Source organism: Spinacia oleracea, chromosome 5, assembly GCF_020520425.1.
Source record: "Spinacia oleracea cultivar Varoflay chromosome 5, BTI_SOV_V1, whole genome shotgun sequence".
Lineage (NCBI taxonomy): Eukaryota > Viridiplantae > Streptophyta > Magnoliopsida > Caryophyllales > Amaranthaceae > Spinacia > Spinacia oleracea.
This window is the reverse complement of record NC_079491.1, coordinates 2,737,958-2,761,990: the sequence shown is the minus strand read 5'-3', so window position 1 is coordinate 2,761,990 and position 24,033 is coordinate 2,737,958. Positions and strand designations below refer to the sequence as shown.

Below are 24,033 nucleotides of genomic sequence, written 5' to 3'. Positions count from 1 at the left end.
GTACATAGATTAGGTTACGCAAGCTTTTCTCGTGTTTAAGGAAGTTACATACTCCGTACTTTATTTTTTAAAGTAATAGTAAAATATTACTTATAATTATCGAATTTAGTTGTAAAATTATTATACAATATTATAGTAACCTTTTTTATACTATATTAATACTTCGTTGATTTTCTAATTTATTTGTATTCTAATTATTTAAGTACAACTCGGTAGATTACATTAATTATTTTTTGTAAATATCCTATTACATAATCAGTATAATGGATATTTTTTAAAATAAAAATATAATCATATATTGTTATATTTGTTCCCAAAATATAAAAACAGATTTTATAAAGTATTCCTCATATATAGAATCACATCTTTTTTTTAGGAAAATAGAATCAAATACTTTATTAGTTTATTGGGTAAAAAGGTAACAAAATAATTTACAATCAAGTATTTTATTTTTTATTTTTTTATATCTAAAAGAGAGGCCAATCAATTAGTGACATTTGTCATCACCACTTTGATTTCCTCTCTTTTAGTATAATATATAGATTGTTGAGAAGTTGAAAGGTGATGATAAGTTCACTTCCACTTTTATTTGGTTATATTGGTTTTCAATTGATAACTCGTAAATTTTTAATTTAAAATGTTACCTTTTTAAGTTGACACATTTGCTTGTACCATGGACACATGATAGTGAAAATGTACAACTACAAAGTCTAAACTTATCTACCACCAATTTTCCATTCTACCTTTGAGTTGATGTTGTACTTTTCAACGACCAACTTTAATTTTTATTCTACCTTTGAGTTAAACTCTTGCTGATTCAATTACTATGAGTGTTTTTTATTCTATATCCATTAAAATGTTCATGAAAAATTCAAAGTACATACTATGTTTAGAAATGTGTGATTTCTTTGAAATTTTCATGAATATAGAATAAAAAAAAAAAATTATAGTAATTGAATAAGCAAGAGTTTAACTCAAAGGTAGTGAAAATTCTATATACATTATGTGAAAATTAGAATAAAATGTGTCAAAATTTTCAAAGAAATCACACATTGATTTCATCTGTAAATTTAAATCGTATAACATGTTTTCTTATAGAGTTTAGCATTTTACTCTAATATTTATAATATTTTTTCTTTTAGAGTTTATCATTTTACTATAATATGTATAATATGTTTTATTTTAGAGTTTAGCATTTTACTCTAATATTTATAAGATTCTTGCCTTTTTTCTTTCCAATTCAGTTATGAAATTTGAAAATACTAGTGATAATAGAATATTTATGAGGAAATAATTGATATTATTTCATCCGTAAATTTAAATCGACAATTACAAAAATACGGATTTTCTAAGGTGAATGTTAATGTGGAATGATATTGAACTAAAAAAATAAACTAAAAACCTGTTTTAAAAGAAATATGTTTAATGGCTTCAATTTTGATTGTTATGAAGATGAAAATGGAGGTTGGAAAATGATATTCTATAGATTAATGTGGAACTATATTGAACTAACAAAAAGGCTAATAACCTATTTTAAAAAGAAATGTGTTTAATGGCTTCAATTTTGGATGTTATGAAGATGAAAAATGTTGGAAATTGATATTATAAAAGATAATTTATACTTAAACAATCATATGGTGAGTCAAATATAGTTATTCACTTGATCTTAAGTTCAACTCTCAATATCGTTCTTTAGCACTATGGGTAAAATGATGTCAAGTCACAACGTTATAACTCACGTGGCTTTCATGGCTTAGTGGCATGCCTTACCTTTAATTTTTTTTAATAGAAGTAGAGATGACAAATGTGTTAGATGTGTAACATTGATTGAAATAAATATGTAGAAATTTAAGCTCTTTAAGAAGCTATAGAAGTATATTGTTAAATTACATTACTAGAAAATTAAATGGATCTTTCAAATATACTTCGTATATAATTGGTTAGTAATAGCATTTTCATGATAAACATATTTATTAAATGGTTTTTTCATGAAATGCACCCGAGGTTTGCAAAAACGCACCAAATACCCTCGCGTCTTTTGAATCACATAATATACCCCTATTTTTCCGTACTGTTCATGAGATGCACCTTCCATTAACGGACGTTAGTCTGCCGTTAGTGGCGTTTTACTATTTTGCCCTTAATACATGTTTTCGACATAAATTCCAAAAAAAGAAAAAATTATCTTTCTCTCTCCTCTCAGATGTTCTTGCTCCTGCTCTCTGATCGCCGGCGGCGTCCGATCTCCGCTCTCTGGTCGTCGACGGAGGCCGATCTCTGGTCGGCGACAGTGATCCGGTGTTACGCACTTCCCTCTTCTCCCGATTCGACTCGGTCACCAAGCTCGCCCTTCGGTGTGACCGTCGATCTGTCAGCATAGGCGACAACGCCCTCGTTCTCATTTCCCTCCGGTGCCGTAACCTCATGCGCCTCAAACTCCGGGGATTCCGTGAACTCACCGACCTAGGAATCGCCGCCTTCGCTCAGAGCTGTAAGTCCCTCAAAAAACTGAGTTTTTGGTGCCAAGGGCCTCAATGTTGTCATTGAACACTGAGTTTTGCTCAAAGAAATGTCAATTAAGCGCCTCCGTGGTATTAACAACGACGGCGATTCAGAGGCTGCAGCTGAGTCCCAGAAATCGACTTAATTGTCGGCGCCGGCGATTTACAATATTTTCAATTTGGGTTTTGCGTGCTTCTAAATTTCAAGAATTCCTTTATGGGTTTTGTTCTTCTGTTAAATTCCTCATATGGGTTTATCTTAATTTACGTAAACATTGTTTATTTCACTTGAATCAATACAAGCAAAAAAGTGCAAAAAATGGGAGATGATTATATGACTTTTGTGCCACCACCAGCAATGAATGAAGCACGGAAGGTGGCACCTGCTCAACAAGTCTACTACTGTTGTTTGTTTTAGCCTCCTAATTATCTCAGTAATGCCCTTTGTTTCGAATTTGCAAGTCTAGTGATTGGTGTTATTAATTTGTTTAATAGCTAAGATTGTGATTTTACTTGGTTTAAAATGCCAATTGGTACCGTTTTCCACCTTTTGGGCGGAAGAATTTGGAAAATGATGGAATGAAATTTGAATAACCGCAGCCAACCATCTCCGACCAGGCCTGAAAAAGCATCCCCCACTGTAAAATTTGAATTTGAGGAACAAATTGCGATTAACCAATCCCCTCAATTTGTTTCTGATCCATCCTTAGACGGCTATGCAGTACACAAACTCTTCCCTTCATAGGTGGAAAGGTGGGCTGTTTTGTCAACCTCAAGCTCTTCCTTGGCAGCCTCAAGCAGTTTAAAAGCAGTTTCAGTATTTGGTGCAACTTAGTTTCAAAATAGGTGTATATTGTGCAATAAGTTTATAAATAGGGGTATTCTGTGAATTATAAACACGACTTAACGGAGGACTAACGGAAGGTCGGTTTAGGGGTATTTGGTGCAAACTTGGGAAAAAATAGGGGTAAATTATGTAATTCAAAAGACGCGAGGGTATTTGGTGCGTTTTTGCAAACCTCAGGGGTATTTCATGAAAAACCCGTTTATTAAACATTTAAACTAATTGTTTGTTGATTCAGTGGTGATTGGGGTTGAATTTGGTAGGAAGACCGTGTGTTCGATCCCTACAACAACAATTATAAGGGGACCGAAACCTATTTACCCAGACCTCGCCCCGAATTCGGATTAACCTAAGGGTGAACAGGATAGTAACAACAACAAAAATTGATAAACATAACTATTTTTAGGGAAGAAGTGTATCTTCTTACGTCTAAACGAGTAACAAGTGTCAAAATAAGACGAATAAACTAGGAAGGTCTCCATTTATGCAAGAGTTGTGGAATATAATTATAATTTTGGAAATATTGACCAAATGTTCATTTTAAGATATGAATAAGTGTGTCAGAAATTAATGATTGATTTTTTATATATAAGTTAAGAAGAATAGTACATTAGGAACTTTTTTACGCGAGGGTTACTTATACGTAATCACTGTTTACAACGGAAAGTAAATGAGGACTATTACAAGATTTGATACTCATGGTGTTGCTAATTAAATAACCAACATTTACAATTCGGTTAGCTTCTCGATATATGTGCTTGATATCCCAATCGTCAAATAAGGTGAGAATATCCTTGATGAAATGGATGTTTCATGTGGTTTTCCAAGTTCCTTTTACTGCGTTGATAATCATCAAATTGTCTTCATCAATACTTAAATGCTTGATGTAGAGACGTTTTGCTTCATGGAGTCCTTTGTTTAAAACACAGGCTTCTGCTATGAAAGATTGTATAATGACCAGATTGCAGGTGTGGGCACTGATAGAGGTGCTATTACTGATGTGAATAATAAACCCAACTATTGTTGAAGAAATTTTGCATGAACCATCAAAATTGAGCTTGAACGCACCCAGTGGAGGGGGGGTGATTGTAGTGTGTGTTTGTGTGAAGTGAAAGGGAACACTTAAGTTTATGCAAGTCAAAATTATTTCGAAGCTGTCAATCTTTATGGGCTAAACTAGCCTTAAAGAATACTCGGAACGCATTAAAATTAACATTGTTAAAATGCAGTCACTTCTCTCTTTCTATATGGCCTGAACAGTAAATAGAAATTTACAAAGGGTTGTTTGAAAGTCTTTTAGATACCAAATGGTATAAAAAAAAGTCATGGTGAGGGTTGGAGAAATATAACAAAGTTTTAGTATGGTCAAGTGTCCAAACTTGTTTTGTAGTCGGACACTGAATAAAAAAGTTGATTAATGATTTTAATGTAAGTGCCACAAAGAGGAAAAACATCAAAAGGAAAAATATTTCTTTTAAAGAGAATGTCCAGAGTAGGGATACTTTTGTGGTAAATTTTCCAGACAAAATATGGATCTTTTATGGGAGATCTAGCTTCCAAGTCCACTGATATTCCCATCAGGGTTGGTGATTCGGGATCTCGTGGGATAGTCATGTTGCTGATTTTACATAGAAATCACCTGCAGTTGTGGGGGCCCATATGGGACTATGGGAGTGTCGTTTATGTCAAGTCGAGGGATAGGTATTCATTTAATCTTTGGTACCATACTTAGAGGGATGACATTAAGGAGTTTGGGGACGTCCCATTCCTTTGATTGGAGAATAAAATCAACTATTACGAGATTTGTGTTTTCGTTATTGATGTTTCTGTTGAGAAAAGTCAGGAGAATAGTTTGAATATCCCAATTACTATGCATTTGTTTCTCCATACCTTTTAGGAGATGGTGTGAAAATTATATTATATTTTGTTGTCAAAAGCAGTTGGAGATATAACCATACCAATAGTAACTCACAAAACAAAACAAAAATTAGTTACTTTAGCATACTCCTATCAAATGTGTTTCACCAATAAAACCAATAAAATGTGTGGGATTGTCAAATCCTCATGTGGTTTACTCATGTATCATTCAATTTGTAGTCCTAATTTTGCATTTAGAATGTCACACGTGTCAAAAAACCAATATTGATGTTATTGACTTTGTTTGAACACTATTTCTTATCATGTGTTACTTATTTATGTGCATTCTTAAATTTTCGTGGTTGGGAAATATATTGTAATAGTATGATGTGTCCATGATAATATAAGTTAGATGACACTATACATTGAAATGTAACATAATTTTTTAAAAATACCATGTTTACTTGAATTTTTCATTTAAATGTATATAATGAGATTTTAGGTTCAAAAGTTATTGAATTGATTGATCAAATTACATCCCAGTATAAAATACTTTGTCAATTCAATATTTCCTACACTATATATCTTAGGTATATTGATGACTTAACAGGATGATAATACAAACATAACAACTTCGGTCATAACAACTTTCTCATTCCTTTTATTGAAGAACAAAATCAGCTACTACGAGATTTGTGTCTTTGTTATTGATTTTTTTGTTGAGAAACGTCGGGAGATTAGTTTGAATATCTCAATTATCATGCAATTGTTTCTATATTCCTTTTAGGAGATGGTGTAAAAAAAAATACTTTGTATTGTATTTTGTTTTCAACAGCAGTTGGAGATATAATCATGCACCAATAGTAACTAATTTTTTTTTTTTTTACTTTAGCATACTCCTTTAGGTATTTCAACAATAAAACCAAGTAAATGTGTTAATTGTCAAATCCTCATGTGGTTTACTCTTGTACCATTCAACTTGTAGTCCTAATTTTGCATTTAGAATGTCAAACATGTCAAACAACCAATATATATTCAGGTTCTTGACTTTGTTTGAACACTATTTCTTATCATGTGTCACTTTTTATGTGCATTCTTGAATTTTTGTGGTTGTGAAATATATTGTAATAGTATGATGTGTTCATGAAAATCTAAGTTAGATGACACTATACATTGAAATGAAACACATTTTTTTGTACAATACCATGTAAACTTGATTTTTTCATTTAAATGAAACTTTAGGTTCAAAAGTTATTGAATTGATTGATCAAATAACATCAAAGTATAAAAGACTTTGCCAATTCAATATTTTGTGCACTATATATCTCTGGTATATGAATGACCTGACAAGATGATAATAGAAACACAACAACATCGGTCATATAATATCAACATGCCAATTTGGTACTACATATCTTGCAAAACATGTTCTAAATCTAAGCTTGTGCATATCATGTATAGTATGTACACGATTTTTCGAATTTCAAAAGTGTATTAATATTGATAATCATATTATAAATGAAATCAATTTTCAATGTTTTACGTTACTCCAATAAATGAAATGAGTGATAACACAGTATATTTGTGTTAAACGTGTCAATCGGAGAATCCAATATAACTAGTCCACGTGAAAATGTATTATTTACTAAACCGTTGTAGCATACATGATACTTTGTATAGAAGTTCAATTAAAAGTCCGTGCTTACAGAATAACGAGTACTTTTAAAGTTGAACATTAAATTTTCATTAATACATTCGATCACTTTTAATAACAAAATGATAATCACACTTGTAACGCTCAATCCAACACTTCTATTACGCGTGTTCATCTTCATCGGTCTTCCAACAGACATTTCACCCCCCAAAACACATCCATTTTCCCCGATTCTCGATCTGTTACGCTCCCCAGTTATCCTACAACACATCCAAGCAAAAAAAACCATGTTTGCTTCCAAACATTTCTGTAAAATCCATCAGAAGTGCGACAAACTCTATCAAAACCTCAATCATGACCACCGTTGATTCCGACACAGATATCTCCATAACCGCTCCACATCAAGACGCGAGTAGCCACTCATATGAAAGCTGAGATAATTCCCTACCCAAAAAACCAAACATCACAAGAATTCATCAATAATAACTCAAGATACACCCACATAATTCAGAGTAAGAAACACACTCTTGAAACCCTCATTTGGTAAGCAACCCATCAAAAATTCCCACTAGCTTCCCCCCCTCAATCCTTCACAATACACCGCTGATAGTTATAAACCGTTGATAAAATACCATCCAACGATTAATAATTAAAATTAAAAAAAGAGACAGCGATCCGTGTGAGGGTCCTCTCGACCAATCAGAGCTCACCTTTTGGGATTTTGTTCACGTACATTTCTGACTATTTAAATGCCCTGAGATTAACGTTCATCTTCGCTCATAACCAACACCACCCTCCTCCTAGATCTTAACCGTCGACCCTTCAATTCCGACAGATAGTTTTCTCTCTCTTTCCTTGATTTTCGAACCCTAGATTTCAGCTTCGATTTGTTGTAGTAATGGCGGCGACTGAGGAACCAATTGTTGCAGCACCGGTGGAGCAAGAGGTTGCTTCTGTTCCGGCAGTGGAGGAAGCTCCGGTGGAGACGACTCCCGCCGCTGAAGAGGTCGCCGGAAAGGCGAAGAAAGTGAAGGAGACTAAGCCGAAGAAAGCTGTGACTGGTCCTAAGAAGGCGAGGAAAGCTTCTACTCATCCTACTTACTACGAGGTACGATAATCTGAGAAATGCTGCTGAAATGCTGAATGTTTGAATTCTACACTGATAATTTTTAGATTTTTTAGGTTTTTCGATTGGTTGATTGATTGAATTGAATTTTCTATTTGGAATTCAGATGATGAGTGAGGCGATTTCCACGTTGAAGGAGAGGAACGGTTCAAGTCAGAAGGCGATTCAGAAATTCATTGAGGAGAAACATAAGAATCTTCCACCGACGTTCAGGAAGCTTCTTCTTGTTAACTTGAGGAAATTCGTTGCTTCTGGTCGTTTTGTTAAGGTCAAGGGATCCTACAAGCTTCCTCCTACTCGTTCTGCAGCTCCCAAAGCTGAGGCTGCTCCAGCCAAGAAGTCAAAGACCGCTGCTGTTAAGTCAAAGGCCCCTGCTGCGAAGAAGAAAGCCCCTGCTGCTGCGAAGAAGAAAGCCCCTGCTGCTAAGCCGAAAGCTGTAGCTGCCAAGCCGAAAGCTAAGGCAAAAGCTGTTGTTGCTAAGCCTAAAGCAGCTGAAGCCAAGCCGAAGCCTAAGGCCAAAGCTAAGCCAGCTGCCAAAGCCAAGGCAGTGGTGGCTGCTGCTCCTTCTAGATCAAGAGCTGGTTCTAAGAGGAAAGCTGTGGCTGCTGTGAAGCCGAAGGAGAAGCCGGCTAAGGTTGCGAAGACAGCAGCGAAATCAACTCCATCTAAGAAGGCGGCTCCTGCTCCTGCTAAGAAGGCTACTCCTGCAAAGAAGGCCGCTGCTCCGGCTAAGAAGGCTGCCGCAGTGAAGAGTGTTAAGCCGAAGAGTGTGAAGTCTCCGGCGAAGAGAACAATGCCCAAGAGAGGGAAGAAATGATGATTTTTGATTGTGTTTTTAGATAGTTTTGGGATGTGGTGGGTTGTCTGTAGGGTTTGATTGGGATGAATAGTTTCTGTATATGTTCCGATGTTTTAGTGGGTGTAATGTTGAGACGAGTTATTAGCGCCCATATATACATGGAAGTTGGAGTTCCTCTTTCTTTAATTTTACCTTTTTAGATGTTTTTATTTAAATCTGAGAATGTTATTTAGCTGTAGTGTTTAAGATAATCATTTATGAAATATGAGATGAAAATTTTAGATTCAATTCCGTGTTTATCTCTAATGGTTGTCGCTGATATCTCTTTGTTGGTGAATTGCGCAATTGATTGATCGAAAATCTGTAGTTCCAAGCTCAATGGTATGTTAATTGTCTTCTGTTTTGGTTAATTTATGAACTGTAATGTTTATAATTGATTTGGAAGTTGTTCAATTTAATTCAATTGTAGTATCTGAGTTGAATTTGTTCTCTATGATTTTCAGAGATGAGCTGTCTTCAAGGGGGAGTTTGATAAGCTTGAAGCACACACATGTTCATTTGAAATATGCAGTAAGTCATTATGCAGTTCTGTATATTTAGTTCAATTTTGTTGGAATTGCAATTGAATGCAGTAAGTGATTATGCAGTTCTGTATATATAGTTCAATTTTGTTGGAGCAATTGAAATTGGGTTTCTTGTGATGTTGAATCCTTTTTGCAATTGTCATTGGAAGAACATGGATTAGATTAAGTGACCATTTGAATTGTGTTTAGCCTTTGTGTTTAGTTGTTTGTCATCAGAGTATATGAAAACAATGATGCTGTGAATCTGTGTGTTGTGCAATGTGCATTGTATTCTCTTACTCATTGTTATAGCCGAGAACAACTGAACATTGTGCGATTATTTGTTGGCGCGATATGTGAGGTGATCTCAATCAAGATCATCAATGATGCTGTGAAATTTTATAAGGATCTAACAAAAAGTAGTATAACGGGTGGTGAGGGTTTGAAGTTCCTGAGATATTGGAGAAATTATATTTCAGGATGGTCAATTAGTAATGGTAACTTGGTGAGCTATCTGGTATTCTGGTTACATGAGTTCCTCTTACTTGAGTTGTATTTCTATGTGCCTTTGGGTCAAGTACCATAGCTTACAGAGTTGCAGAGAAGAGTGTAGACTGTAGAATAGATTCTGCTTGTAGGGAGAGTGCTCATCATGTTCCTCTAGTTTCTTCCTGTTCCAGTGAACTTTTATGAACTGATCCATCTATGTTATTGTATGGTGAATACTGAAGAAGATACTTTTCTTTTTCTTTTTATAACCCTTTTCTTTTGCTTCTTATAACCTGTCTTTTCGCTCGACTTTGAAAACTCCGTGCTCAACTAAATTCTTCATCTTTTGTTTGTTACTCTATACCAATCATCTGCATTAATACTGTTTCTGTTGGTTCCATGTCTCTGATCTGTACGTTAAGGGGTGTTAACTGGGTGATATGACATTACCGTTCGTCTGTTCTACTTCAGTTATGGAAGTGAAGCAAATAAACTTATAATCATCACAGTTTTTTGTTTGTATTTTCTGATTAAGTGAGTGTGACCTAAAGTTTTCATGCTTGTTCTCGAACTGTCCGTGCATAATGGCTGGTTATGTTTTCGAACTTATAATGTGCATATTCTTCTCTTACTCATTGTTATATGCTGAGAACAACTCAACAATGTGGGATTATTTGTTGGCGCGATATGTGAGGTGATCTCAATCAAGATCATTCAATGATGCTGTAAAACTTATAAGGATCGAACAAAAAAAATTTGTATAACGGGTGCTGAGGGTTTGAAGTTCCTGAGGTATTTGAGAAATTATATTTCAGGATGGTCAATTGGTAACGGTGACTTGGTGAGCTATCTGGTTGTATGAGTTGAGCTTCCTTGACTTGTGTTTTTATGTGCCTTTGGATCAAGAACCATAGGCCATAGCTTACAGAGAAGAGTGTAGTGGAATAGATTCTGCTTGTATGGAGAGTGCTCATCATGTTCCTCTGGTTTCTTCCTGTTTCAGTGATGAACTGATCTGTCTATGTTGATTGCATGGTGAATACTGAAGAAGATTCTTTTCTTTTGCTTCTTATAACCTGTCTTTTCTCTCGACTTTGAAAACTTCGAGCTAACCAAAAATTTTCACCTTTTGTTCATGCTTGTTCTCTACGGTAGAACTGTCCATGCATAACCCCCTGTTCTTCAACTGATTTGAACTGCTTCTATTCTCCTCCCTTGAAATAATGGCTGGTTATGTTTGGTATTACCCGACATTAGGTAGGTATTAGGACGAATGGAGCCGGTTAGCTTTGTTATTACCCAACATTAGGTTGGTTTAAAGATGAATTGAACTGGTCACTGCAAGTAGAGATGTCTGATTCTGATGAACAATTATGAGAGAAATAGGAATCTATAAGAACAATTATGAGAGTTATTCTGGTTCGGAAGCATACTATGGTTGTGTAATGTGTATGCATTGATGCAGATGCCAAGTCTCATATTGGACTTTTGTTGGACTACATAGCTTTGTTAGTGAACTTGTAAAAAGATGATAAACAATAAAAAAGAAGCTTTCTTTGTGTTGATAGTATCCATCTCATCAACACGCTTTTATAGCCTCAAGCCCTCAACTGCTCTTCTTTAAAAGGATTGAATAACACTAAAGTAGGGATGGCTTTTACTCTTGCCTTCCTCGTGTCATGTAAAACTTCCTATTTTCAATGTATATTATGATGTTGCATATGCTAATTTAGGGGATACTCAGTTAATGAAGAATGAAATCATGGAATATTGTCTGCTCGTCTGAGAGATGCCTGCAGTTGGTGTACCTGCATTCAGTTCTCGTGTGGATGATGGATTTGGAATTTGGAAGTTTTTTAGGCTGTTCCTTGATTAGAATTTTGGTCCTGACTGTTACTGGACTTCGTTGCTGCCCTCATTCTCATTGATTACTCTTCTCTTTCTGCCTCTTGGTCATATGTGCACAGTACATTTGTTTTGCGTTGGAGCTGTTATTAAATATTAGGTGTGCTATTCTTGTTTCTCTAACCAGGAAATAGACTCCTTTTATGCCTAGTATTCGACAATTGTTACAAAATGACTTCTCAAAATTATTCTATTATCAGAAGACATTCTTCAGGACACATGCTAGATGTAAACAAAGAATGCAACAAAGCTAAGATGTTTAATTTGAAATTATCAAAAGCTAGAAGAAAATGTTGTTTTATGAGATAAGCTATGTGAATATTGTGTTGTACCGGTGAATTTGCTGATATTCATGAATGAGAACTGAAGACCAAAAGGTTGTTTTAGGGTTGGCATTAGGACTTGAATATGTCATGGTGGTTGTTTGGTTGTCAGCGTGATACAACTTAATGGAATCACATTGTGGAAAGCACACTGCTACTTGTGCTTTATTGATCCCAAAATGATGCTGCAGCTGTAAAATCTAAATTGATATTTGCAAGTTAGATGTGCTTGGACCTACTATGAACCTTTAACTTTGTTTTAGCAGAACTTCTATGGAATTCAGGATTGCTGAACGAGAAGCTGGAGATGGTGGCAGATTTCAGCTTGCAGCCTTTTGGAATTCCGGCATATAGCTCTTATGGATTCTGGAAGCTTGTCTTGTTATTTTTGGTATCTATCAACCCTTCAACTCTTTGAATTGAGTACTTTAGTTCCTGTTGCACATTTAACCTTGAAGGTGATGATACTATGTCTTTCCAAATAGAACCGTCTTGACATGCTGGGTTTGGGTCCTTGTAAAGCTCATAAATGTTGTCTGCTTTCTCATTCAACTCTGCAATTATCTTCAGACACTTAAATTCCTCTGGATCAACTAGTAGGGTCTTGTCTCTGTCCTTCCATCCTATCAACTGTATACAATAATGTTCTATAGTGTGTTAGTTTTATAAATGGCCCTAAAGTATTCTGGCTGGCTGTGTGCAGGCTTCATGTGGGTGATAATGCTTTGTGCATAGTGTATTTGTGATATTACCCTCAAACATGCACACAAATTAATATAACGAGTAGTGGCTGTAGAAAATCATTTTTTTTAGATGGATGAATGCTCTTATGCCTAGCTTAACCATGGCTGTGAAGCTTGTTCTATTTCTGCATATATAATTTGCAAGTAGTGCATATGCACACACAGTCAGATAAGCACAAAAACATAACATGAAGAAGATGCTGATATTTTTGTGTGGCAAATCCTGATTTGTGTTGCCTGTTATCGCAATGTTGAGGGTGATGGGATTTGTTTAGGCAATCATTGTTAGTGATGCTATTCTTTGGTTAGTTTAGTTGGTTACAATGGTAATCTGAAACCATAGAAAGTGAACTAGAAGGTAAGAAAGAGTACCTTTGGTGGGCCTTCCAAAGCATTTGTACTAAATAATCTGGCCTGGTCTACTAGTTGGCAATATGCTGGAAATGCATTTGCAAATCTTTTGTGAGACTTCAGCTGCGAACTCACCCTTACACCTCTTCCGCACAAGATAGCCCTCCTGTATAACAGGAAATTGTTTCATTATACTTTTACTTGACTAAGACCCTGCGTACATATGGACCCTTTATTTCTGTGGAGAGAAGTTTTGTAGGGTGAACGTGAAAGGCAGATCAGAAGTCATTCGGAATGCTGATTTTCAGTTCCGTAAGTTTTTCAGTACAATCGATTTTGTAGGGTTAATATAGGCTCATGTTTGACCGAGAAATAGAATGCAGGTTTTTATGACCTGAACCCCTTTCTCACGTTCATTTCCAGTGGTTTGTATTTGGACTAATTCAAACCACTTGAAATGACATCTCTCATGGTCATGCATAAGTAACTCACTTTAGCAGAATACATATTAGATGAGCAGAGCTGATAGGAGCTCCATACGTGAGTTTATGACTGATGGTTGTTGTTTTAAAGAGCATTGTGGTACATGTTTACCTTATGCCTCTAATCACTGCTAAATAGGCATCACATACGACACCAACCAACTCTATCCGGTATGGCCTTTTTTTAGTGGTTGTTTGTTCTTCCTCTTCATCGTCTAATTGTTCCCAGTAGTTTTCTGTCACAGTTCCATCTTTAGCCACATGATATCCCGGTCCCATACGGTATCGTTTACGGTGGACATTTCTGGCCATAGTTATTGTCTGCACCACAAAGGGCAGCCAAGATAGGGTGCCATCCATGATAACATCCCGACCCTCATTCAGTGCTGTCACAAGTACTGAAGCTGCTGCGTCTGCAGATGATTGGTGAACCTGTTTGAGATAAAAAACCGTATGACCCAAATTATCATGATAATGTAACATACTGTAACACAAGAATCAGGAAAGAGTGAAGTTGATTGGTGCTGGCCTAGGAACTTAGAATCTTTCAATGTTTACCCTGTGAGATTTGGACATGCTATGTCAAATCTCAAGCTGTGATTCAATCACTTTAGAACATTCAGGAAATGGAGTGTTGTCTTTGTGATGAAGAGACAAAGGTTCGAGAAGATTAATAATTTGGAGTTTCACAATGTGCTGAAATTAGGAGCAATTTCAGTTCACCTTTGTCTTAACACACTTCTTACCTTTGGTATTGGATGAACAGCAAGCTCCCTGGATGTGAATTTCTCTCTCATTTTTTATTTTATAATTATATTACTGCATGCATTTTCTGATCATTGTTTAGTGTCAGAAATTTTATGTCAAAGTTCATTTCTGACAACATATGAGGAATTATGTATCAAATCATACAATCATCTCTGGTTACTTCTGTTCCAAAAAAAGGTATGGGTTGAATTTTTTCACCCTTACTCCTGCAGTATAAAAAGGTTTTTCTAAATAAAGCAACTTAACTTTTAGTATGATGATGATTATTGGTGTTAATCGATCTACATGCAATTCAGGCCTAGATCATTTACTCAGAGGAGAGGAGAAGAGAAGACAATCACCAGTTCTGCTGTGTGGACTGCATCGTGATGACCTCGTGAGCTAAGGGCCCTGTAATATAGATCTGTTTCTTTGAAAGCATCTGCTTCTATGACTACCGCTTGCCCTGATGCTTCTTGCCAAAATGGTCTGCATGGATGATTGAGATCACAAGGTTAGTTTCTAGAGGTTTCAGTACTTTTTTGGGCTTAAGTAATTGTAGCATTGTCTCTGTATCTAAGCATGAGCAAATTGCATAAAGAATCCTAAATAATATTGTTGTAATTGGAGCATCATCGTGGACAGAGATATCATATAGAGTCAGTTGCTAAAGCAGTAATGCTCAGTTTTAAACTTAATAATCATTGTCTAGCATCAAAATGAAGGAAGAACATCATTATGGTGATTTTTCTAGGGAAAACCACTTATTTTTATGCCAATGACCTATTTAAGAATTTGAATGAATGTTCTGGAATTAATTGCTTATTGTTTTCTCCTATCTATGTTTGCTCTCTAGTCTCTTCAGTCTGCATCTGTATCATACAGCCCTATCAGAACAGTACATTGAATCAGCGACTCAGCTAGGCACTGAAATGCGCAATGCAAGAAAGCTCCCTCATGCCCCTTGGCCCATTAATGTAAACAAATGATGCAATTAGTGGAAATAACGAGCCTAGTTAATCCTACAAGCTTGGCTCGATTAAGCTTGCTACTTGATTCACTCCAAGTTATAAGGTGCGTAGAGTCTGTCAAATACTACTTCAAGTTACAATATTCACACTATGTTTTACCTAATATAGTCCCTCCGTCCCTAAAATATTGCTCCATTTGACTTTTCACGGTCTCTAAAACACGATTAAAATCTTTTAGGTACGGAGGGAGTATATCTTTATATCCTAGTTAGCATATTTTATGCTCATGTACATTCGATCTGGCTCATTAAGGTATTGAATTTGATCTCAAGCCAAGCTCACATGAGTAAAGCTTTTATGAAGCTAATCTGTGTAGCTGCGAGCAGGTTTCACTCTTATCAACCCTAGATAGGCGATAGTTTCTGCGGGAGTTTTTGCAGGAATTGGACAGATTAACAATGCTAGACAGGAAACAGTTCCCTACTTCTGTTTCACATACATGAAAAATAGACAATTAAGTGAACTCCCCTGTCTCTTGTACTTTATACTTTATATTTTTAGGGGACTACATTGAGAATGTTGAACAGTAAGGCTCTGTTTGGTTTAGTGTAAAACGTTTTTAGTTCAAAATGATTTTCAATGGAAAACATTTTCCAAGGAAAAACACAATTGCAACCTAGTTTTCCTTTGTTTGATTCCTTAAGAGAAAATGGGAGAAGATGGTGAAGATTGAGGGGAAGAAAGGAGTAAAGGTGGAAAAGTGGTTTCCCTACCTTTTAAATGGAAAATGTTTTTCACCTTTGAGGAAATTATGGAAAATCGTTTTTCAGCTATTGCCAAACTAAACAACGTACAATGATTAAAAAGGTGAAAATCGTTTTCCATGAAAATGTTTTACACCCTACCAAACGGAGCCTAAGTGAATCCCCCTGTCTTTTGTACTTTATTTTAGATTTTTAGGGGACTTGCATTGAAAATATTTTAACAGTAAGAATCATCTTAATTTCCTATAGCAGATACATTTTCTTTGCTTGAATTTCTCAACTTTGTAAAACATTGTTAATCCATTAAACCCTTTATTGTTTAGTTTAACTTTCTCAATCTGGTTGCAGGGTTCATGCATAAAACATTAGATGTGTATTCCTTACTCAATAAGTATGTCTTTAAGAACAGTACTTTTCCCAGCTCCCATTCCACCACCCATAAGGAGAAGAACTGGACTTCTATCTTTGAATGCTACTGGCGCCATCACATCTGTACATTCAGACTCATCAATCTCTGGTTTCGGCTGCGCGAGTCCAATTGCTTTCATTTCTTGTACCAATGTGGTAAATACTCTTGCTACCTTCAAGTCTTTGGTCACCTTCTCAATTATCTTCTCCCTGAACTCATTACATAGTATGAAAATGAATGAATATTTGTTTTCTTTATTGACACATTTCTCAAATTCTCTCATGTATGCTACTTCCTCCATTCTTATTTTCATCACACAATTGGGTTTTGGACATTATTTACACTAGCTCCTTTAACTTTCTTTTGTGATTTAAACTTAAGAAAAAACATAGTCGAGTTGGGTTTTGTTAGATTGTCTCAATACATGTTTTCTAAATATCAACTTTTTATAATTTTTTCTTATCCATAGTTGAAGATATTGATGTTTGAAATTGTGCTTTAGAAAACGTGACTAAATAATTGTGTCATGTAAATAAGAACAGAGGAAGTATTTTTTATTCATTGCAGGAAAATAATGTTCTTTTCTCATGATTCACCAAAAGCTAGATTTTTTTTTCTGACTGACCTTGAGGCAGCAAGCAAAATATTCTTGAGCCTCTTTTTTGGCTCTGGGTCTGGTCCTTGCATCACCTGAAATTCATACCAGCCTAGAATAAGATTCTCTCATGTAATTGGATACTAATTAAGATTACAATAAAATTATGTCATTTTTTCTGCAAGGCCTTACTCCTTAGGCTAAAGTTACAATTATCTTTAAATTTTCAGCATGGTAAAAATATTTTGGTGCTAATTTGATTACATTCTGAGTTTTTTTTGATTGATTACCTGTTTCAGGGAAGTTTCGGCATAACTCCAATGAAAGGCGAAGTAACTGAGAATGCATCGTTCAAATTCTTCGACTAGTTTGATGAATAGCGAATCACAATCTGGATCACGGGCGAAAAAGGAGTAAACGGTATCCTCCCAACCTTCTCTCTTTTGTATATAATCAGATGCCAATCTGCTGAGTTGTGGACATAGCCTTCGGTCAGGGAATCCTAATTGCCTTGCTGCCCATATGATCACAAGATAGATACATTCACAATATCATGAGACATATCTATGATTTCTATATGCAGTTATTAATTTGGATTTTTTTGTCATTTAACACCTTACTTCATTTTAATTACATTTAAACACCTAAAAAACAATTTCTTTTTAGAAATCGACACCAAATAACGATTTTCGTTAGAAAAAACATTGAGTTTTAACTATTCTATATCTCCGAAGGCATGATTTGATGGTAGATAACTCCTTCTACCATCAAATCATGAAACCAACATTTTTCCTAATGCAAATCGTTAAGTGGTATCGATTTCTAATTTTGTTTGTTTTTTAAGGTGTTTAATTATAATAAAAAATTAAGTAAGGTGTTAAATTACAAAAACTGTTTTTTTAGGTGTTAAATGACAAAAAAAACTTTTAATTTAGGTGGAAGAAGATATAGCACAAGATACATTCACATATAATGTTAAGTTTGTAATCAATCTATAATTTCTATATGCAGTTATTAATTAATTTAGGTGGAAGAAGATAGAGATAATTACCTACATAATGGGAAAAACGTTCGAGCTTTGCAACCCTTTTAGAGCTATCAAATTTGATACCAGGAACAAGTTTATGGTTTTTAAGGGTGCGTTGATGGTAAAAAGCAATAACGGCAGCAATCATTATTCCTAAAGAAGACGCAGCGAGGAAGGTAAAACTGGATTTGTTACCATAGCCATTTGATGATGATGATGATGTGTGACATTGATAATGGTTAGAAGGTGTGGAAATGATATCATCAAGGTAGGTAGTTATGAAGGTTAATGTTTCCATTGTAAAAGAAAGGATGATGCATTGCCAAAATTAGCATAAATATTAGGTGGTAAAACAATGTTTAATGATGGATTAATTAGTTATGTTTTGTTTGTTTTTTGGCAGGAAAATGATATTTACCTTGTTGCATTTCTCTTGAATGAATGGGCTGAGGAGAGAGAAAATTCATCAAAGTTTGTGTTGAGATGGCAGATAAGAGGGGGATGATTAGTGGAAGAGATCACTCTTTGCCATGCAATTCGTTGTGATTTGTTTTGGGGTATGAATTTAAACTCTTTTAATTGTGACAAGTGGGTTGTGTTTGTTTACTTTGTTATGAGAATTCTCTTCTCTTTATGTTGCTTTCTTTAATTTAATTCTTTTTAACTTTCTTTTTTTAAAATAAAGAAAATAAAAAATAATTAATAATAGTTTCATCTATTTTCCATTTCCAGGTGGTAAAAAATAAATTTAAATTTTTTTTAGGTGTTAAAATATAAGTTTTATTTTTTTTAGGTGGTAAAACACATTTTTTCGAACTTTTTAGGTGGTAAAAAATAATTTATCATTTTTTCTCCTTTTAATTTTATTTTTAAAATTTAGGCGAATAATTATTTAAAAAGAAAATATATAAGCAAATCGTTTATTATATATATATAAAAATAAGCGGATCGTTTATTATGTAACATAAGTATAAGCGGTTCGGTAACCTTTTGCTTTTAGTTATACTGATAACAACAAAATGTAAATATATCATATATGCAACGTATGTATGTCATTCACCTTGATTTTCCATTTACCCTCACTTTAAATAATTAATTAGAAAAAGTGAGGATATGAATAGTAAATGTGGATAGGTGATGAAAGTAAGTGAGGGTATATTGGTGAAATTGGTAGAAAAATTAGAAAAAGAAAGGCTGAAACTAATAAAAAACGAAAAAAAAAAAAACCCATTGCAACTAAAAGTAAACAAAGGAAATACAGAGTATAACTTTTAGAAACGTCCTAAACAATAGTAAGTGAGTAGAAAAATAAAGACGAAAAATATGGGGTGATAATGTGATATAATACGAGTATAGGACATTTGGACAGACAACTACGAATGATACACGTAACACCGCATCTTCCCGTGGCTTCAGTGACCAAAAAAAATTGAACCATTCAGTCTAAGAATACATGATTTCTTTTCAAAATTAAGTCCAATAATGTTGTGATTTCAATCACCAAAAAAGGCAAACACTCCACTTTTGTCTTAATGACTTTCACTCTAACAAAGACTTCAATTCAACCATTTATCTTACGTTGTACAATAACAATTGTCTATTATTACAACTTATTTGCGATTAAAGTATGTAAAACTTTATTATTTGATTTTTCTTTCATGAAGAAATTTAGGGTCTTTATTGGTCATTGATATATGAGAATAAAAAAATAGAGCCGACAAACGTGTCGTGTCGGGTTGTGTTCGTGTCAAATATAAACGGGTTGGAAAACCTCAACACTAACTCGACCCGTTTAACTAATCGTGTCGGAAACTTTTGAAACTACTGTTCGAATAAAGATATTTAATTTCTAACCAAACGAAACCACTAAATATACGGTTTGATGCCGTTTAACCAGATTTTGAACGGTGATAGAATTATTGAAGCATGTTAGCAATAGTGACCAAAAAGCTAACCCACCCTAGCTACGCCCCTAATCCATGATGCATGTTAGCAATAATAATGACCAAAAAGCTAACGTACTCCCCTAACCCACGATGCATGTTGGCAATTAATACTTAATAGTGACCAAACTAAGAGGACACTGTTTCCATCACTTAAGTACAATCTGATTACATTCAATTCCTCAGTACTTGGTAGAAATTTAGAGGATATATATAAGAGTGGCTGATTGTATTTCACCATTCATAAGTGCAAAATGTAGGAAATAATAATGCAAACTCCAAATTTGGTTAAGTAAATGTGGGCCGAATAATATTCGTGCACAGTTGTGCCACCGTTGGCGCACTCCATAGCTGCCGGCAACTTAACCCGAAGCAGCTGTTTAAGCACATCTATTTTACCCTTTATGGCTGCAATATGAACCGGGTTCCTTCTATTCGAAGCCAACCCGGTTCATATTGCAGCCATAAATGGTAAAATTGATGTGCTTAAAAAGCTTCTCGGGTCAAGTTTCCGGCAGCTATGGGTGCGCAAACTGTGGCACAACACGAAGTTTTTCAGATGCAACATCAATGGCGGCAGCTTCTTCAGTAATTAGGTAACAAGATTTCATCTTTAATTCATCATATATAACCATCTTAAGTAACTAACCCACAAAACTCCTACACCATTTTTAATTATCCAACAAAAAGGCAATGCCCAATTTCTTCAATACTTAACTACTACTTGGGAATCAGGCAATCTGAGTATAGAAGAAGCTCAATTTTTTTGTTTCATCATATGGTTCATTTAAATCCCATCCCACCAATTTCGTCTGCCAATTTTTTGTTGTGTGCTAGGTTAAAATTAACCAATATCATCATGTTTATTTGCTATTATAAGAGGTTGAATTTAAGTGGGTTGAATCCCAATTTTATATCCTTGAACATTGTGTTGAATGGTTATTGTAGTATGAAGCGTAGTAGTGCGGGTTTTCGGTTTTAGGGTTGATGTTAAAGAAGGGTTTTGAGGCGAATGTGATTACATTTAACTTTTTGGTTAGAGGGTTGTGTTTGGAGGGCAAAATTGTTGAAGCTGCAGGGTTATTTAGGATGATGGGGCGATTGGGTTGTGAGCCATATATGGCTACTTGTGTGACTTTGATTAATGGGTTGTGTAGGACAGGGAATGCCAAAGCTGCATTGCGGTTGCATCGAGAATTGGATAAGGGTAAACTTGGTTTTTGTGTTAAGCCTAATTTGCTGTCATATACTACTCTTATTGATGGTCTTTGTTAGACCTGATCAGCTGATTATCACGAGCCCGGACCGCTGGTCCGACCCTAAAAATTGTGGGGTCTGGACAGATTTTCAGGCCTAGCCCGAAGTTTTATTTCTTGGGGTTGCAATTTTAGTTATAATTTTGGCCCGAAAACCCGCTATTTTGGTCCAAAATAGCGGGTTTCGGGCAGAAATGTCAACAGAGGCCATGGGCATTTGGGCATAAACACTTGCAGGCCTGAGCAGCCGTGTCACTGAGCCTATTTTCAATAGATGGTCTTGGTGACAAAAACTGTAAAATGATCATATATGTGGTTGTATACACATTCACACTCACAAGTCACAACACTCGCGCTCATGCTCAATCTGAGCAGAGCTGGTAGGGTGGTACTTGGTAGTAGAACCTGTCACCTATTGTAGTACATAACTGGCATCTCAGTCGGTTTAACATTGTTGCTGTTTTTCTCATAGACCCGATCCGAAACCGATCCAAACAACCCCTTTGCCATGTCTAAAGATGGCCGTGGGCCGGGTCGGGCTTCATGCCGAGCCTACTGGCCGTGGGCCTAACCGGGCCGGGTCCAATCTAGGCCATTGTATCGTGCCGGGCCGAAAAGTTCGAAATAAGGCCCGGCTCGTCGTGTCTGAGGCTAATTTTACAAAATTTTGCGTGCCTTGTCGTGCTTCTTCCAAAAAATTAAGGCACAGGCACAGGCCCGGCCCACGGCTTCGTGCCAGTGCAGGGGTCGGGCTTTTTTCGTGGCGGACCGGGCTTCGGGCCGGGCCGGACCACAGCCATCTTTAGCCATGTCTAAGCAGCACCCCACACCTGAGAGCAGCCTGCATCTGCACCTGATGAGCCCTTAGGTGAGGGGGAGGCTGACATTAGCAGGTGAATCCCACCACTTGTGCAACTCCTATGCAGGACAAGCAACACCACTAACATAGTCGATGACGTCCCTTCTCTGCACTATGTCAATCGTTTAGGCTGAAACAACCTAGCTTGCTGGAATTTGGGAACCATTTGAGCTGCTTGGGAAGTTATTTAAGCTGTTGTGACTTACTGAGTGGTTACAGTACTAACGGCATGAGTTCTAGAACTTGAAGATATTCAGAAATTGAACTTGGGTGCCTTGTGTTGTAACTGGTAAAAGATTTCAGTAAAAGATTGAAAGTGTTTGTTATGACCTCAAGCCTCAAGGTACTTTTGTCAAGGTTTGTTAAAGCTTAATATCTGTAATTGCTAATTAAGTACATTATGCATTTTACCAATTTTATCTAAAGTGAAGTATTATTTAAATATGCAGGTGTTGTTAGTTTCGCACTTTTTTCAAAATTTTCTATGACCAGCTCTTGATAGTATAGCTCTTTGTTGATAGTCTTGAGACTATTATTTTGCGTCAAATTTGATAACACAATAAAATACGCATTCATAATTTATTGTCATATTTATATGAATTTGATGTATATCTTGTTATTCATCCACAGCTCAGTGAACTGATCAGTGATCACCATCATCAATTAAGAGCAGAAGATCACCATCTACTCTGTGGTGCAGTTGTAAACAACCACTGCCATTGAAATGGAACTTCCAAGTTATCATCACCAAAGTCGGTGACTAAGAATATACCTGTAAGCCAAGGCTGTAACAACTTCGCATCAAAGTGTTGTGAATGCCTTGTGCTATACTTTAGTGGCCAAAGCCCAAAGGGCCTATGTCATGTCACCAAAGGTTGTAAAAGTAATCCTTTGGCCACTTAAGGGTTCTGTTTACATGGAGGATGGCCCGCTAATTTAACGTCCCATCTTCCACGTATGCAGGGGTGTCAAAGCGGGTCATCGGTTGGTTACGGTTCGAGTATAATCGGATAATGTAGTTAAATGGGCCATTATGCTTACACGGATTGAATGTGTGAATTTTATTTTTCAGGTCACTTCTGTTTCTATCCAAAATCGGTTTGATCGGGTCCGTTTTTGACAGCCCTAGACAGTACGCTGAAGTGTTGAACCCTTGAGTAGCCAAACGATATTTCTACAACGTCGGGTGACATGACATATGCCGATATGCCTAATCTTTCCTTTTATATTATCACATAACTATTAATCTGTATCTTTGTTCGCATTTTGTTCTTATTTACCGAGTAATATTTTTCGTGAGTTGTTTTTACTGTTTTTGACTTTGAGTCCTAGTACTGCTGTACTAGTAACTAATAAGTGTTTACAAACCGTCAACTCTTGGCAAGTGTTTACACTGTAATTACACATTTAAGACCTACAAGTTTCAACGTACGAATACATTCTAATTTGGACTGATATTCTTGTTGTATCGAAACATTTCGAAACTCTGCAAGTTTATGTGAAGTTACTGTCAGTTTGTGACATTGCATCCCTGATACCAATTGAGGTTGGCATGAGTGGTTAAGGGCCTCTTGCTCCTTAACCAAGGTCTCGGGTTCGAGCCTTGGGAATGGAAAAAATCTCAACTGGGAGGGATGCTGCCCATCGAGGTACCCATGCAAACTCCCGCGGGAGATTAGTCCACTCGCCGAAGGTGGTGGGGACTCCTCGTAGTAGAACCAAAAAACATTGCATCCCTGATTGCCTGTGTTATCTTCCTATGGAGTACGGTGTATGATACATATCACATATGTAATGTCACGTTCGTGCACTTGATGATTTTTGT

The 24,033-nt window shown here is 35.9% G+C and overlaps 2 protein-coding genes and 1 long non-coding RNA gene across 4 annotated transcripts; 2 read left to right on the top strand and 1 right to left on the bottom strand.

The window, feature by feature from the left end:
* Window positions 1-7,624: 7,624 nt before the first annotated feature.
* On the top strand, window positions 7,625-9,069 carry LOC110784008 (histone H1). The gene is made up of 2 exons (XM_021988422.2): window positions 7,625-7,964; window positions 8,089-9,069. Exons 1-2 carry the CDS (start codon window positions 7,755-7,757, stop codon window positions 8,797-8,799), a joined length of 921 nt encoding a protein of 306 aa, XP_021844114.2. The 5' UTR covers window positions 7,625-7,754; the 3' UTR covers window positions 8,800-9,069.
* A 3,026-nt stretch (window positions 9,070-12,095) lies between these two features.
* On the bottom strand, window positions 12,096-18,690 carry LOC110784000 (calmodulin calcium-dependent NAD kinase). Of its 2 annotated transcripts, none has more exons than XM_056829255.1 (8): window positions 18,569-18,690; window positions 17,414-17,637; window positions 17,154-17,218; window positions 16,504-16,737; window positions 14,747-14,873; window positions 13,750-14,069; window positions 13,177-13,321; window positions 12,096-12,691 (listed from the first exon to the last, which is right to left on the bottom strand). In XM_056829255.1, the coding sequence occupies exons 1-8, from the start codon at window positions 18,615-18,617 to the stop codon at window positions 12,419-12,421; spliced, it is 1,437 nt and encodes a 478-aa protein (XP_056685233.1). In that variant the 5' UTR covers window positions 18,618-18,690; the 3' UTR covers window positions 12,096-12,418. The 2 variants fall into 2 exon arrangements, with proteins under 2 accessions (XP_056685233.1, XP_021844105.1); XM_021988413.2 differs by having other exon boundaries at window positions 18,175-18,613.
* On the top strand, window positions 12,328-23,663 carry LOC110784024 (uncharacterized). The gene is made up of 8 exons (XR_002532229.2): window positions 12,328-12,452; window positions 14,702-14,898; window positions 15,241-15,458; window positions 16,468-16,683; window positions 17,423-17,543; window positions 18,135-18,418; window positions 18,554-18,707; window positions 22,839-23,663. It is a non-coding gene; the product is annotated as an uncharacterized lncRNA (long non-coding RNA).
* The last annotated feature ends 370 nt before the right edge of the window (window positions 23,664-24,033 follow it).